Below are 12,672 nucleotides of genomic sequence, written 5' to 3'. Positions count from 1 at the left end.
AATCTTTTAGGGACTGATATTTAAAAGACATTATTTTCTAAATATAAAGGTATATTATTAAATGAAATGTGCTCATACAAATCAGGCATTCCCTCTGCTTTTCCCATTTGAGTATCACTGATCTGCAGACACGAAAGAACTTTTATTTTTCAAGCAGTTCTCCTGAAATGTTATTTATTGCAATTGAGCTGTTGGGGCGGACAAGGATTTAAGAGAACTGCAGGTCTACAACCAGATAAGGGCAGCTCCAGTGCTTTAAACAGCCGGCCAGGCCCGGAAGGCTTCCAGGCTGAGGGCTCTCAGGGGCAGGGCTGGCCGTGGTCGAGGAAGAAAAGAGAGGAAGAGATGGCCTCTGGGAGATGAACACCCCAAAGGACCTGGTTTCTGGCAAAGGAAACCAATAGGCCAGGAGCGGTGGCTCACGCCTGTAATTCCAGCACTTTGGGAGGGCAAGGTGGGAGGATGGCTTGAGCCTAGGAGTTTGAGACTACCCTGTGAGACTACTCCCCCCCCCGTCTCTAAAAAGAAAATATAAAAATTAGCCGTGTAGTTAGGTCAATATGTGATAGTTTATTTTGACCAGTGTGGTCTTAGATGTAATTATTTCATAGGCATGGAGATGCATGCCTGAGGCGAGAGGATCGCTTGAGTCCAGGAGGCTGCAGTAAGCTGCGACAGCGCCACCGAACTCCAACCTGGGTGATAGAGCAACACTCTATCTCAAAAAAAAAGAAAGAAAAAAGAAAACCAGATCAGCATTTGAGGTGCCCCTTCCTCTCAGCCTTAGCAAGATCCTGTGTTTTGAAGCGGAAGGCAGGTGCGTGGTTCAGTCAGGCCCAATGCTCAGACCGCTCCTCACTTTTCACATCCTGGAGAAGGAGCTGTCAGGTTTGATCACCGTCAGGCAGCAAATGTAGTCCAAGGGACCGCTAGAGGTGAGGTCGACCGCAAGACTGGCGTCACTGCGTGGGCCGAGCAAAAACCTGAGTCAGGAGGCAGCCAAGCAAGGTCAGTGGAGGGGGCGGGGCCAGAAGTGGGGCGGAGCTTGGGAAAGCACGGCGCGAGGGCGGGGCAGGGCCAGAGGTGGGGTGCAGCCGGATCAGGGGGTGGGGCGGGCACCGTAGCCCCTTGAGGCTCGCACCTGCGTACGGGTCCGCTGCGGGGCGGGGCTGCGCGGTTTCGCGGACCTCGGAGGGCGGAGTCCAGGCCGCCGCCGGCAGAGGGACCGGGAGCGGCGGTTTTGGAGTCCGGCGCTCCCTCAGGCCCCGGACGCGATGCTGGGAGCTGCGGTTCCAGCGGCCGGGACTGCGGAGATGTGACGGGCGGCCCTAGCTTCACCGTCAGTCCTCGGGCCCGCAGGTCGCTGGGCGGCCTGCTGCCGGGCCTCGGCATAGGAGGCAGCGCGACCTCCGCACGGTAAGAGCGGGGTTCCGGGGGCAGCCCAGGACTAGGCGCGCAGTCCGGGGCGGGACGGAGGCCCGGGCTCCCGGGCTGAGGTGGTGGCGCCCTCCTGTCCCCCGGCCTCCAGGGTGAGCCTCTCTAGCTCCCCTCGGACGCGGGGCGGGCGCTGACCTGGGAGGCGGGAGGACGCCGTCCCTGCTGCTGTAACTGCTTGGGGCCTCGGGCCGCGGCCGCCGCTGTCTCTCAGGGGAAATCAGGGCGCGGCTGAGGTACTCAGTGATTTCAGAGCCTGGTAGCTTGTGAGGGTGGATGAGGAAAGTACCGGGGCTCCCCGAAGGAGTGGGATTTTTTTTTTATTAATTGCAGGGCTAAATCAAAGACACACCCTAAAACACATCCTGAGGTGAAACTTTGGCGGGGCACACCGTTGCGTAGGTTCAGATCTTCTCTCTTCTCTTTAGACATGTATTTTCATACATTTTATTTTTAATGCACCTACTTTCTTGCGAAAGTAAAAGGAGGAATGAAAGGACTCCTTCGTGGTGGCCCTTGGTGGCAAAGCTTAAGTTTTCATTTCAATAATTGCATATTCATGTGTGTGGGCTCCGCGGCCAATGAGGCTGGCTGCTCCCAGACTAGGCCTTAGCGCGGTGGAAATGACTGATGCAAGGACTCTGTGGTCTCAGATTAGAGTGTTGGTTGCTCACTCCTATAGATGAGAAATTGAGCTTTAAGCTTTTCAAAATGGCCATATGAAAGGCATTCCTTTGGCTGGGCGTAGTGGCTCACGCCTGTAATCCAAGCACTTTGGAGGCCAAGGCGGGCGGATCACCTGAGGTCGGGAGTTCACGACCAACCTGACCAACATGGTGAAACACAGTCTTAAAAAAAAAAAAAAAAAAAAAAAAAAGAAAAGAAAAAAAGGCATTCCTTTTTTTCCCGAGCATTAAAATATAGCAGAGCCTATAAATTTGGCCAGTGTTTTTAGAGCATCCTATTTTAGACTAGTTTAGAGACTTTAGAGATGGCAGCTACTCTTTAACCAAAAGGAATTTAAGATGCTCTCCTGCAAAAGATAGGTGCAAAACATCTTATCCGTCATCAGTATGTGATAACGATGTAAATATTCCTGAGTGTTTGCCTGAAATCAGTGTTCTTTCTCTTGGACTTCATTACTGTTTGCTTCTCTTAATTTATGAAAACTCTTTACTGTTATTTTTTGTTTTCGTTTGTGTTCTCAACACATTGGGATCAAATAATCTTCAGGTTAAAAATGCACACTTTGTTGAACCTTTTAGCCATAATTCATACTGTGGTACTTCAGCATCGTATTAATAAGTCATAGTTAAGAAGGCGCTAGAAGCCATCCTGAAAGCAAGCAAAGTCTCCATTAAGAATTCTGTAAAAATTCTACCTTTCTGCATTCAGACCCGCGTTTTTGTTGCTGTGACTCAACTCCTTTGACTGTATGGTGGAAGAAAGGACTTCGAATCCATATTTAGAAGTCCTTCAGTGACTCCATAGTCTATATCGATGAAATTCAAAGTCCTTCATGTTAGTGGTATTTGTCAAGATTCTAGTGTCATCTTCTACCATTATGCCTGCCCTCTCCATGTAAGACTGCTTGCAGTTCTCTGAAGATGACATCTTCCTCTGTGGTTTTTCAGTATTCCTTTGTTGAGAATTCTCTACTTAGTAAACAACTTGCCCTTGAAGACCTTACTAAAGTGTTATCTCTGAGGCTTATCTAGACAGCTCATCCCTCTTGTCTTAACTGATTCGTACATTCTGCAGTTAGTATTTGATATCTGGTAGTTAATGATTTGTTTGTATGTCTGTTTCCACCAGGTTTTTGGGTTTCTTCGTTTTTTTTTTGTTTTTTTTTTTTCTGAGAGGGTGTATCTTACTGTTGCCCAGGCCAGGGTGCAATGGCTTTAATCTCGACTGACTGCAACCTCTGCCTCCCGGATTCACGAGATTCTCCTGCCTCAGCCTCCCCGGTAGCTGGGATTACAGTTGCACACCACCACACCCGGCTAATTTCTTTGTATTTTTAGTAGAGATTGGGTTTCGCTATGTTGGTCAGAGTAGTCTTGAACCCCTGACCTGGTGATTCACCCGCCTTGGCTTCCCAAAGTGCTGGGATTACAGGCTTGAGTCACTGTGCCCAGCCTGGTTTTTGGGCTTCTTAAGGGAACAGAACTTTGCAACTCTAACACAGTCTGGTGCAAATGCTCAAAACCATTTACTCAATGCGTTTTTGACAAATAATCCGAGTCTTGAATATAGCGGTAGGATAGGTGAAATATGTTAAGACCATTGCATTCAGCATCAGATAATTTAGAAAAGAAGAATGCACAAGGTTGTTTTAAATATCCAAGAATGAAGCAAAAATTGTTGCTGGTTAGGAATGAAATCCCAGTTATGTTTTTACAGATTCTCTTTACGACACAGGAATTTAAGGGCATGACCAATAAGGATTGCTGTTTCATTGGTCCTACAACTTATTTTGAGGTGCAGTAATTTGCCCAGAGTCATGCAGGTAGAAAGGGAAGGCAAGGATTACAGTCCAGGTTTGACCATCTTTGTATTTCACTCTTGCTCCCAGTCTCCTAATTCTAAATTTTAATTGTTTTACAATTCTAATGGGGGTTGTGAGCAATTGGAGGTGTACTGAATAAAGGGTCTATTAAATTAATAGAATATTGAACTTGAAAGAATTAACAGATTATTTGGTTTAACTTAAAAATTTTTAGCATTAAACAGCTCCCACCTGAAAAGACAAATAACTTGTTTGAGATTGCTTAGGCTCATCTATATCTCATATCTCCTGACCTTGTGATTGTACATTTTTTGCTACTCCATGGTGCTTTTGGGTGAAATCAAGGAGTGGCTAGTTTTTTTTCAGAGGGAGTGCAAATCTGCTTGCACATTATCCCTCTTTGAATCCATAGCTGTCACTCCTAGGGACTTAGAACCCTTGTGGCTGAGAAACATGGTAATTCATTTGGAGATATAAGAGAAACCTAACCTTCACTATTCCACTCAGCCAGATAGTTTTAACATCAGTGCTTGGGGCCCTCTCTCCAGATGCCCCATAACAAGTGACTTCTGATCACCATATAGAGATCTCACATGTAATTAAGTTTTGATGGTAAAATGAGATTTTAATATAAGAAGGTTGCAGCTGGCGAATAGCATGGCTAAAATTACTTATGTGGCTGATCTGTGAAAAGAGTCTATCTTATTCCTATGTGATAGAATTTTGGGGGAAAAAGTGGATGATTGTGGCTGCCTCTAAAAAGTCAGTTTTGAAATGAGTACTTAGTGGCTTGGGCCTGACCAATTCCAAAAGGCTTTTTATCTTACAAACAACTGAATGGTCAAAGAAATTTTAAGAATCAAAACAAACTTTTAATTTTTCTTCTTATCTTCTGTCATATCTAAGTGATTTTGAACAATAAAGCATAAATGTAATTGCTGAATATTTGCTTTCATATTTGATGTTTCATTTTTGCTGTAGTTTTTATACCTTTAGATGATTATACAGTGTTACATGACTTATTTCTTAATAATTGCACATCTAGATTTCTTATTATTTTGCAGGTAATGCAGTTAGTGTATAGGTCATCATTTTGCTTCTTTCCTTTAAGCTAAAGGCCTAGGAGCAGGATTACAAGTCAGAGGGTATGAAGATTTTGTTAATTTTGAAAAATATATCAGATTTACTTCTAAAAGATACTAATTTCCACTGACTCCAGTACAGTTTGGTTGACTAGTTCTATCATACTTTATAGGATTTTGCTTTTAAAAGTTTATTTTTTAAAAACGATGATAAGGTTACTTGCAGTCTAACGTCATAGTCCATAGTAGAAAAGCAAATGCAGTATTCTTCCAGTTTTATTTTCTCCTTTATTTGTCCATCATCCATAAGTTTATTGGAATCTTCTCACCAATTTTCATTAGCACTAGTATCATAAATATATTAATCTCTTGAAAAATATTTCTGATCTGTTTTTCCTCATTATAGGCTTTGTAGGTTTTGTATTATTAAATTTATATTATTGTATATCTATTTTAAAATCAGTGTGGCTGGGTGCAGTGACTCATGCCTGTAATCCCACCACTTTGGGAGGCTGAGGTGGGAGAATCGCTTGAGCCTAGGAGTTTGAGACCAGCCTGGGCAGCATAGTGAGACCCAGTCTCTATTTAAAAAGAGAAAAAGAAAAAAGTCAGTGTGGGCCAGGGGCAGTGGCTCAAGCCTGTAATCCCAGCACTTTGGGAGGCCGAAGCAGGCGGATCACGAGGTCAAGAGATTGAGACCATCCTGGCCAACATGGTGAAACCCCGTCTCTACTAAAAATACAAAAATTAGCTGGGCGTGGTGGTGTGCTCCTGTAGTCCCAGCTACTCAGGAGGCTGAAGCAGGAGAATTGCTTGAACCTAGGAGGTGGAGGTTGCAGTGAGCTGAGATTGTGGAGGCCGCTGCACTCCAGCCTGGTGCCTGGTGACAGAGTGAGACTCTGTCTCAAAAAAAAGAAAAAGAAAAAGAAAAAAAGTCAGTGATTTTTGTCTTTTGATTGTGTTACCTGAGAATGAAGGTCATGCTCCTATCTGATGCATACTTTTATTTCCTTAAGCTTCTGGAGTTCATTTGGTTATGTATACATATTTAGAAAGTTAATATGCAACTGAGGTCAGATTTCATTTATGTGTATTTTATGTTATAGAAAACTTCATTATTATGTTTTCATTCTTTTTTTCTGAACTTAAATAGGAAAACAAAACAAAATCCAACTTTTTAAAAAAATAGGTACTTATTTTTTAATAATTGATGGTGAACTTTTGATAAACTAAAATTTTATGACAGCAATTTATTGGTTAATTGAAATTCTTGTCTGTTCAAGATTAACCAGAGGATTGTCTTTAGCTCTTGTTAATCATTCTAAAATATGTGAAAGAAAAGCTTAGTAATCTGCTCCTATTGGAGAGTAGGCCATTCTAGGTAGATGAGACCGCACAGCATAATAGTTTACCTTGAGTGCTGGGTTTTGTCCTGGTTCCTGGCATTGAGTTTCTTACATAGTCCTCAGCAACCCTAGAAGATAGGTTCTTTTAGTATGTTCATTTTGTGGATATGAAAATTTAGAGACCATAACCTGCCAAAGATAACATAGGTCGTGAGCATTTGAAGTGGAACTCAGCCTGCTTTTAAAAGATGCTATTTGATGCCAAGGATTTGGACTTCATTTCTTAGACATTGGAAAGATTAGGTGTTGCAAAGCAAGGGGATGATATGGTATGTTATCTCTTTTGGGGAGATTGCTCATGTGACAAAGTGGCTATATATTGAATTATGTTTCTAATAGGAAGTGGTTGAAATAGTCTTGTGAGAAATGAAGCCTAAACTTTGAGGTAGAAGTGTAGATCAGGGGATATTTTGGAAAGATACAGGATTTAGTAACTGATTTATAAGAGAGTGAGAAGGCAGAGTATTGATTTGGAAGACATAGAGTGGGGTAATGACAGATGAATATGTGCTCACAGCCCTTTTTTATATTTCTTTCACAGAATTGACTGTGATGTATTTTACCTATTCTAGTGACACATCTGTCTCCCCCACTGGATAGTGTGCTTGTCAAGGATAGGGACTGGGTAGAGGAATGAGTGACTATAGGATGAGATAATTCAGAAAGACATCAAGAGACTGAACTGGGAACCACCAGATCACCAAAATGAAAGAGTGAGTGGAGGAAGAGGAGCTCTAGAATGTGACAGTTGTCAGGGAGGATGGGGAAAGAGCCATCAGGGAGGGAGCAGAGGGGAGGAAAGTATTAGCACAGATGTGAGGATGTAGAATGCTGCCATCTCAGGCTACAAACAGTTGTGGTTTATGTGGCCTGCTGTCATAAGCTGATGAGTGGTTGTATGGGGTGACTTTGTCTTTCCTTTGTTACAGATCGATCCCCCTATGGCCCCCACGCCCCTCCCCGCCAAGCTTTTTCTGAGTATCTGATTGCTTTCTGCCTCTCTGACTTCTGACTTCTGCTTGCTACAGGTGCTGATGCTGGGGTGTGATTCAGCCTATTGAGATTAACCAATGAGAACAGTCCTTTCTTTTTAAGTGAATTGACCAGTCACAGTATGTGAGATGTAATCTCTGAGTTTTTAGCTCTTCTCTGCTGAGTTGATTGCATTGGAATGCTGTAGAGTTACTTCTCTACCTTTAAAGACTTCTGATTGGTTATATTATGGTTTGGAGCCATTGGGAAGCCAGAGGATTCTTAAAGGTTGGATTCCTGAGCACTGAAGTTTTTCACCTGTTTCCTTTTCTATGTTGATCAGTAGCTTAATTTGAATGTAGTTGGATCATTTTTGAAGACTGTCGGTCTTAAAAATGCCACAGATTATTCCAAATAAGAATCTGTTTTCTTTGTACTTTATAGTTATATGAGACATAGGGACTTGTTTTACATTTTCTTGGTCAGTTCCTAACTTCATGTGTCTATTTTTCAGTGAGTTACTTGGTAAAGGAATTTGTTCTTTATTTTTTCTTACAACCATTTGCTTCTGGCCATCCTTACCCTCTGTTCTCTGCCTTCTCTGGTTTTCATCTACCTGGTTTCTGGCCTTGGTAAGAACAGTAGGAAGGGGAAAACAGAAAAAGCATGAGTGAAGCTCCTCCCTTCCCTTTGTTATGAGAGTCATTACTGCTTCAGTCCCTGCCATGAGGGACATTTGCTCCCAGCTGTTCATTTTGGCATGGCCTCCTACCCTGTATCTTGAGGTCTGTGTGTGGGAATAGAAATGCAAGGCATGGCTCTTTAGCTGAGGAGTGATGGGCATCTCAGGGTTTTGGTCCTTTTGTGATCTCTGTTTTGGTGCCTGGTATTGAAAAGCCAGCTCCGTGACATCTTGTATCTGAGCAAATGTTTTCTGTTCCCCGGCATTCTACTTCTCTCTCTCTCTTTTTTTTTTTTTTTTTTTTTTTTTTTTTGAGACAGGGTCTGACTTTGTCACCAGTAGTGCCATCATGGCTCACTGCAGCCTTGACCTCCTGGGCTCTAGCTATCCTCCTGCCTTGGCTTCCTGAGTAGCTGGGACTACAGGCATGTACTACCATGCCTGGCTAATTTTTAAAAATTTTCAGAGACAGGGTCTCCCCATGTTTCCCAGGCTGGGCTCAAATATTCAGGAAATATTTAGGTGATATTTCTTTTCAAGGGTGGGGAGGCAAGAATAGCCATCTTTTTGTTTTGTTTTGTTTTATTTAAAAATTTTCCTCAAGTATATTTTCCTATGTTTAGGAATAGTATGGCTTGTCAACCTTTATTATTGGTACCAGCTAGAGTTGTAGACTTGGCTGTTGTTGTGGCCTTGCTTCCATTCTTTGCTTTTTTTTTTTTTTTGAGACGGAGTCTACTCTGTCGCCCAGGCCGGAGTGCACTGGTGCAATCTCGGCTCACTACAACCTCCACCTGCCAGTTTCAGGTGATTCTCCTGCCTCAGCCTCCCAAGTAGCTGGGACTACAGGTGTGCGTCACCATACCTGGCTAATTTTTTTGGTATTTTTTTTAGTAGAGACAGTGTTTCACCATATTGGCCAGGCACTTCTCAAACTCCTGACCTTGGGATCCGCCTGCCTTGACCTCCCAAAGTACTGGGATTCTAGGTATGAGTCACCATGCCCAGCCTTGTGGCCTTTCTTGGAGTCCTGTTTTTCCAGGACTTAGAGATGTTCTACACTCTAAATTTCTTCAATCCTGGCTTACAGAACAGATCTTCAGTCTGGATTTTTCTCATTCATTTATTCAAGAAATGTATTCTAAACACTTGCTAGGAATAGTTCAGTGAATAAGACAGTTTTCTGCCTTTGTGGATTTTACATTCTAAAAACAAGATACAGAAGATAAAAAAGTATATGTGTGATATGTTGGCTATTATATCCCTGTGGGAAAAATAAAGCATGATAAGGTGAAAAGAGCATGTGAGGGGGAAGCTGCTATTTTATCTAAGGTGGTTAGGGAAGGCTATAAAAAACTAGCATTTGAGCAGCGATCTTAGAGAAGTAAAAATGTGATCTATGCAGATATTTAAGAGAGAGTACTTGATGAAGACAGAAATGGAATGCAAAAAACCTGTGGCCGAAGCTTGTTTGACCTGTTCTAGGAGTGTCAAGTAGGCCAGTGGAGGCATTGAGGGGAAATGATTGGTAGATGAGGTCAGAGAGGTGGATTGAGTTGGGGGAGATGTCTGATCATATATGGCATTGTAGGCCAATGACACTGGCTTTTAAAAGGTGGGAAGCCACCAGAGTTTTGGCTTGTTCTAAGTAGAACTCTCAGCTGCTATGTAGAGAATGTCAGGGGTGATGCATAATGAGTTTAGGAGGCTGCAGCAGTAATCCTGGGTGGAGGATGATTTTAGGCAGGGATTGGGACAAGTGCTCCTGTTTTATATACATTTTGAAGGCAGAGCCAACAATTTAATGATGGGTTGAATGTGGGCTGTGAGTTTTGGTCTGAACAACTGGACACATGGAATTAACATTTACTGAGATGGGTAAGATTGCAGAAGAAGCAGGTTTTGGGGGGGAAATAATGAGTTCAATTTTGGACATTTGAAGTTAGTAATCTAAGTGGAGAGATTGTGTAGAGAGCTGAGTATGCATGAGTTTGCAGTTCACAGCAGAGGTCTGGGTTAGAGATATATAAATTTCCAGTTATTCGAGAGATAGTCTTTAATGCCACGAGAAGGGATTAAAATAATTTAGGGAGTGAGTATGGTTGGAGAAGTCCCACAAGTTAGCCTTAGGATCCTGTAATGTATTCAGAGGGAAAGAAACTAGCAAAGAAGACCAAGAAGCAGCATCCCCATGAAGAAGGAAGAAAATTAAGACTGAGTAGAATCAATGAAGCCAAGTGAAATGTTCTAAGAAGGAGCAAGTGAGTAACCAATTTGTGTCAGATGCTATTAGATTAAGGACTAAGATACAGCAATATGAAAATCATTGGCGACCTTAACAAGTTGTTACTGGTTTAGTGGTGGAAGTGAAGACTTGATTGGAGTGGGATTAAGAGAGAATTGGGGGAAATGAATTGTAGACTGCTGGGATAGACTTTTTTTCAAGGAATTGTTTATAAAGTGAAGGTAAAAGCCAGGGTGGTAGCTGGGGGGAATAGCCAGTTGTCAAGGAATTTTTTTTTAAAGATAGGTGCTTTTTTCCTTTTTTTTTTTTTTTTTTTTTGTATTCTTATATATACATACTGTAAATCAAAAAGTATCTGAGACAGGTCTCAGTCAATTTAGAATTTTATTTTGCCAAGGTTAAGGATGTATGCCAGGGAGACAGGTCTGTGTCTTTCTCCAAAGATGATTTTGAGTTTCATTATTTAAATGGAAAAAGCAGGTTGGAGGGGCAAGAGAGAGGAAATGATCCCATTACTGAATCCACACATTGCAAAAGAAAAGGAGCAGGTAGGGGAATAATCAGTTATGTATTTGTCTAGCCCTCTAAACTGGTGCTTTACATAAGATATGGTGAACACCAAGTAGGCTATTCATGGACATATTTAACTTTTTATGTGTAGCTATCAGCTTAGAAACAAAAGGGGACTGGGCTTGGTGGGAGGCCGAGGTAGGTGAATCACCTGAGGTCAGGAGTTTGAGACCAGCATGACCAACATAGTGAAACCCCATCTCTACTAAAAATACAAAATTAGCTGGGCATGGTGGTGTATGCCTGTAATCCCAGCTACTTGGGAAGCTGAGGCAGGAGAATCTATTGAATTCTTGAGGCGGAGTTTGCAGTGAGCCAAGATCAGGTCATTGCACTCCAGCCTTGGTAACAAGAGAGAAACTCCATCTCAAAAACAAACAAAACAAGAACAAAAGGAAAGGCAGCTTCTTCTGTGACTTACTTTCAGCTTACTTTTTTTTCTTTTGGCATAGTGAAATTAGCATTCTAATTTTTTACTTTCACAATACAAGTATATGTAATTAACAAAATGATTCAACAGAGAAAGAAATACAGGATCTATTTCTTTGAAACATAAATTAATTGTATCTTAATCTGTGCACCCAAGGTCCCTCATCATCACGTATATGTCTTTACATGTAATTTTTCTCTTTCTTTCAAACGAACATGGCCTCTGGGGAGAGATGTTGAACACTTGACCCCTACTTACTTTCTAGTAGGTGGAGTGGGTGAATTTTTATTAATATAAAAACTGTTGTTTTTATCTATGATGAACAAAGGTTTTTTATGAATTAATAGAAAATGAATTAAATAGCTGTATATGTGCTAACTTATTTTTCTCTGTTGATTATTCTTAGAAGTTTTGTGCAGTGCTTGCCTTGTAGTAGCCACTAAATTTTGATTTAGCAACCTGTTTGTTATAGTTTTACCTTTTTAAAAATAAAAATTAAATCTAAGAAAAAATGAGCAACTTTTCCACAAATTTTTTTTTTTTGAGATGGAGTCTTGTTCTGTTGCCCAGGCTGGAGTGCAGTGGCATATTTCGGCTCACTGTAACCTCCTTCTTGGTTCAAGCAATTCTCTGCCTGAGCCTCCTGAGTAGCTGGGATTACAGGTGCCTGCCACTTCCTCCAGCTAATTTTTGTATTTTTAGTAGAGATATAGGGTTTGACCATCTTGGCTTGAACTCCTGACCTCATGATCAACCCACCTCAGCCTCCCAAAGTGCTGGGATTACAGGTGTGAGTCAGCACACCTGGCCTTCCAGGCCAGGCTACCCTTCTTCACCACCCCTTTCTTTTTTTTTCAAATATACCTGACTGAATTTTACCATAATTCTTTATGATTATCGAGTTGATGTTTGAGATGAGTTCAGAAACTATGTTGAAAGCACGTATTACAGTTATAGCACTTTATAAGTCTCTTTTAGTGGTTCGTTTATGTTTGAGTAAGTAGTAGTCAATATTTAGGAGCATCATTGCAGTTGCTTCTTAACCCTCTATTGCTCTTTCTCCAGATTTTCTTAGCTTAGCCTCTGATCCATGCTCCTGACTTCTGGATTTCTGAAACTCAGATCTGACCAGTTCTGTTTTTGCTAAAAAGTCATCTGTGGCTCCCTGTTCTTTGCAGAAGTTAGTTTTCTTTTTTTGCCTCTTTACCCACCTTTTGCCTGCACATGCTTCAGGGGATCTGGAGTGCTCCTAGGATATCTTGCTATGTTGACTAGGCTGATCTTGAACTCCTAGGGTCAAGCAATTTTCCCACCTTGGGAAAAGTGCTGGGATTACAGGTTT

At 41.9% G+C, this 12,672-nt stretch overlaps 1 protein-coding gene and 1 pseudogene across 3 annotated transcripts in view; one reads left to right on the top strand and one right to left on the bottom strand.

Annotated features, from left to right (window-relative positions):
• Positions 1-550: 550 nt before the first annotated feature.
• LOC118146261 (uncharacterized) lies at positions 551-1,551 on the bottom strand. Of its 2 annotated transcripts, XM_035267678.3 has the most exons (3): positions 1,142-1,551; positions 860-962; positions 551-715 (listed from the first exon to the last, which is right to left on the bottom strand). In XM_035267678.3, exons 1-2 carry the CDS (start codon positions 1,390-1,392, stop codon positions 863-865), a joined length of 351 nt encoding a protein of 116 aa, XP_035123569.1. In that variant the 5' UTR covers positions 1,393-1,551; the 3' UTR covers positions 551-715; positions 860-862. The 2 variants fall into 2 exon arrangements, with proteins under 2 accessions (XP_035123569.1, XP_054098815.1); XM_054242840.2 differs by having other exon boundaries at positions 860-1,551.
• The window catches only part of LOC128928089 (serine-rich coiled-coil domain-containing protein 2-like), a 69,136-nt pseudogene continuing 57,668 nt past the window's right edge, over positions 1,205-12,672 (top strand). The window contains exon 1 of the transcript XR_013524373.1: positions 1,205-1,416. The product of XR_013524373.1 is annotated as a serine-rich coiled-coil domain-containing protein 2-like (transcript). The remainder of the gene's footprint in view (positions 1,417-12,672) is intronic.

Source organism: Callithrix jacchus, chromosome 12, assembly GCF_049354715.1.
Source record: "Callithrix jacchus isolate 240 chromosome 12, calJac240_pri, whole genome shotgun sequence".
Classification (NCBI taxonomy): domain Eukaryota; kingdom Metazoa; phylum Chordata; class Mammalia; order Primates; family Cebidae; genus Callithrix; species Callithrix jacchus.
This window is presented reverse-complemented; position numbering and strand designations above follow the sequence as displayed.

Excerpts from the sequence above, each read along its gene's own strand:
- LOC118146261 (XM_054242840.2), bottom strand. The coding sequence starts at position 1,392 with ATGCCGAGGCCCGGCAGCAGGCCGCCCAGCGACCTGCGGGCCCGAGGA.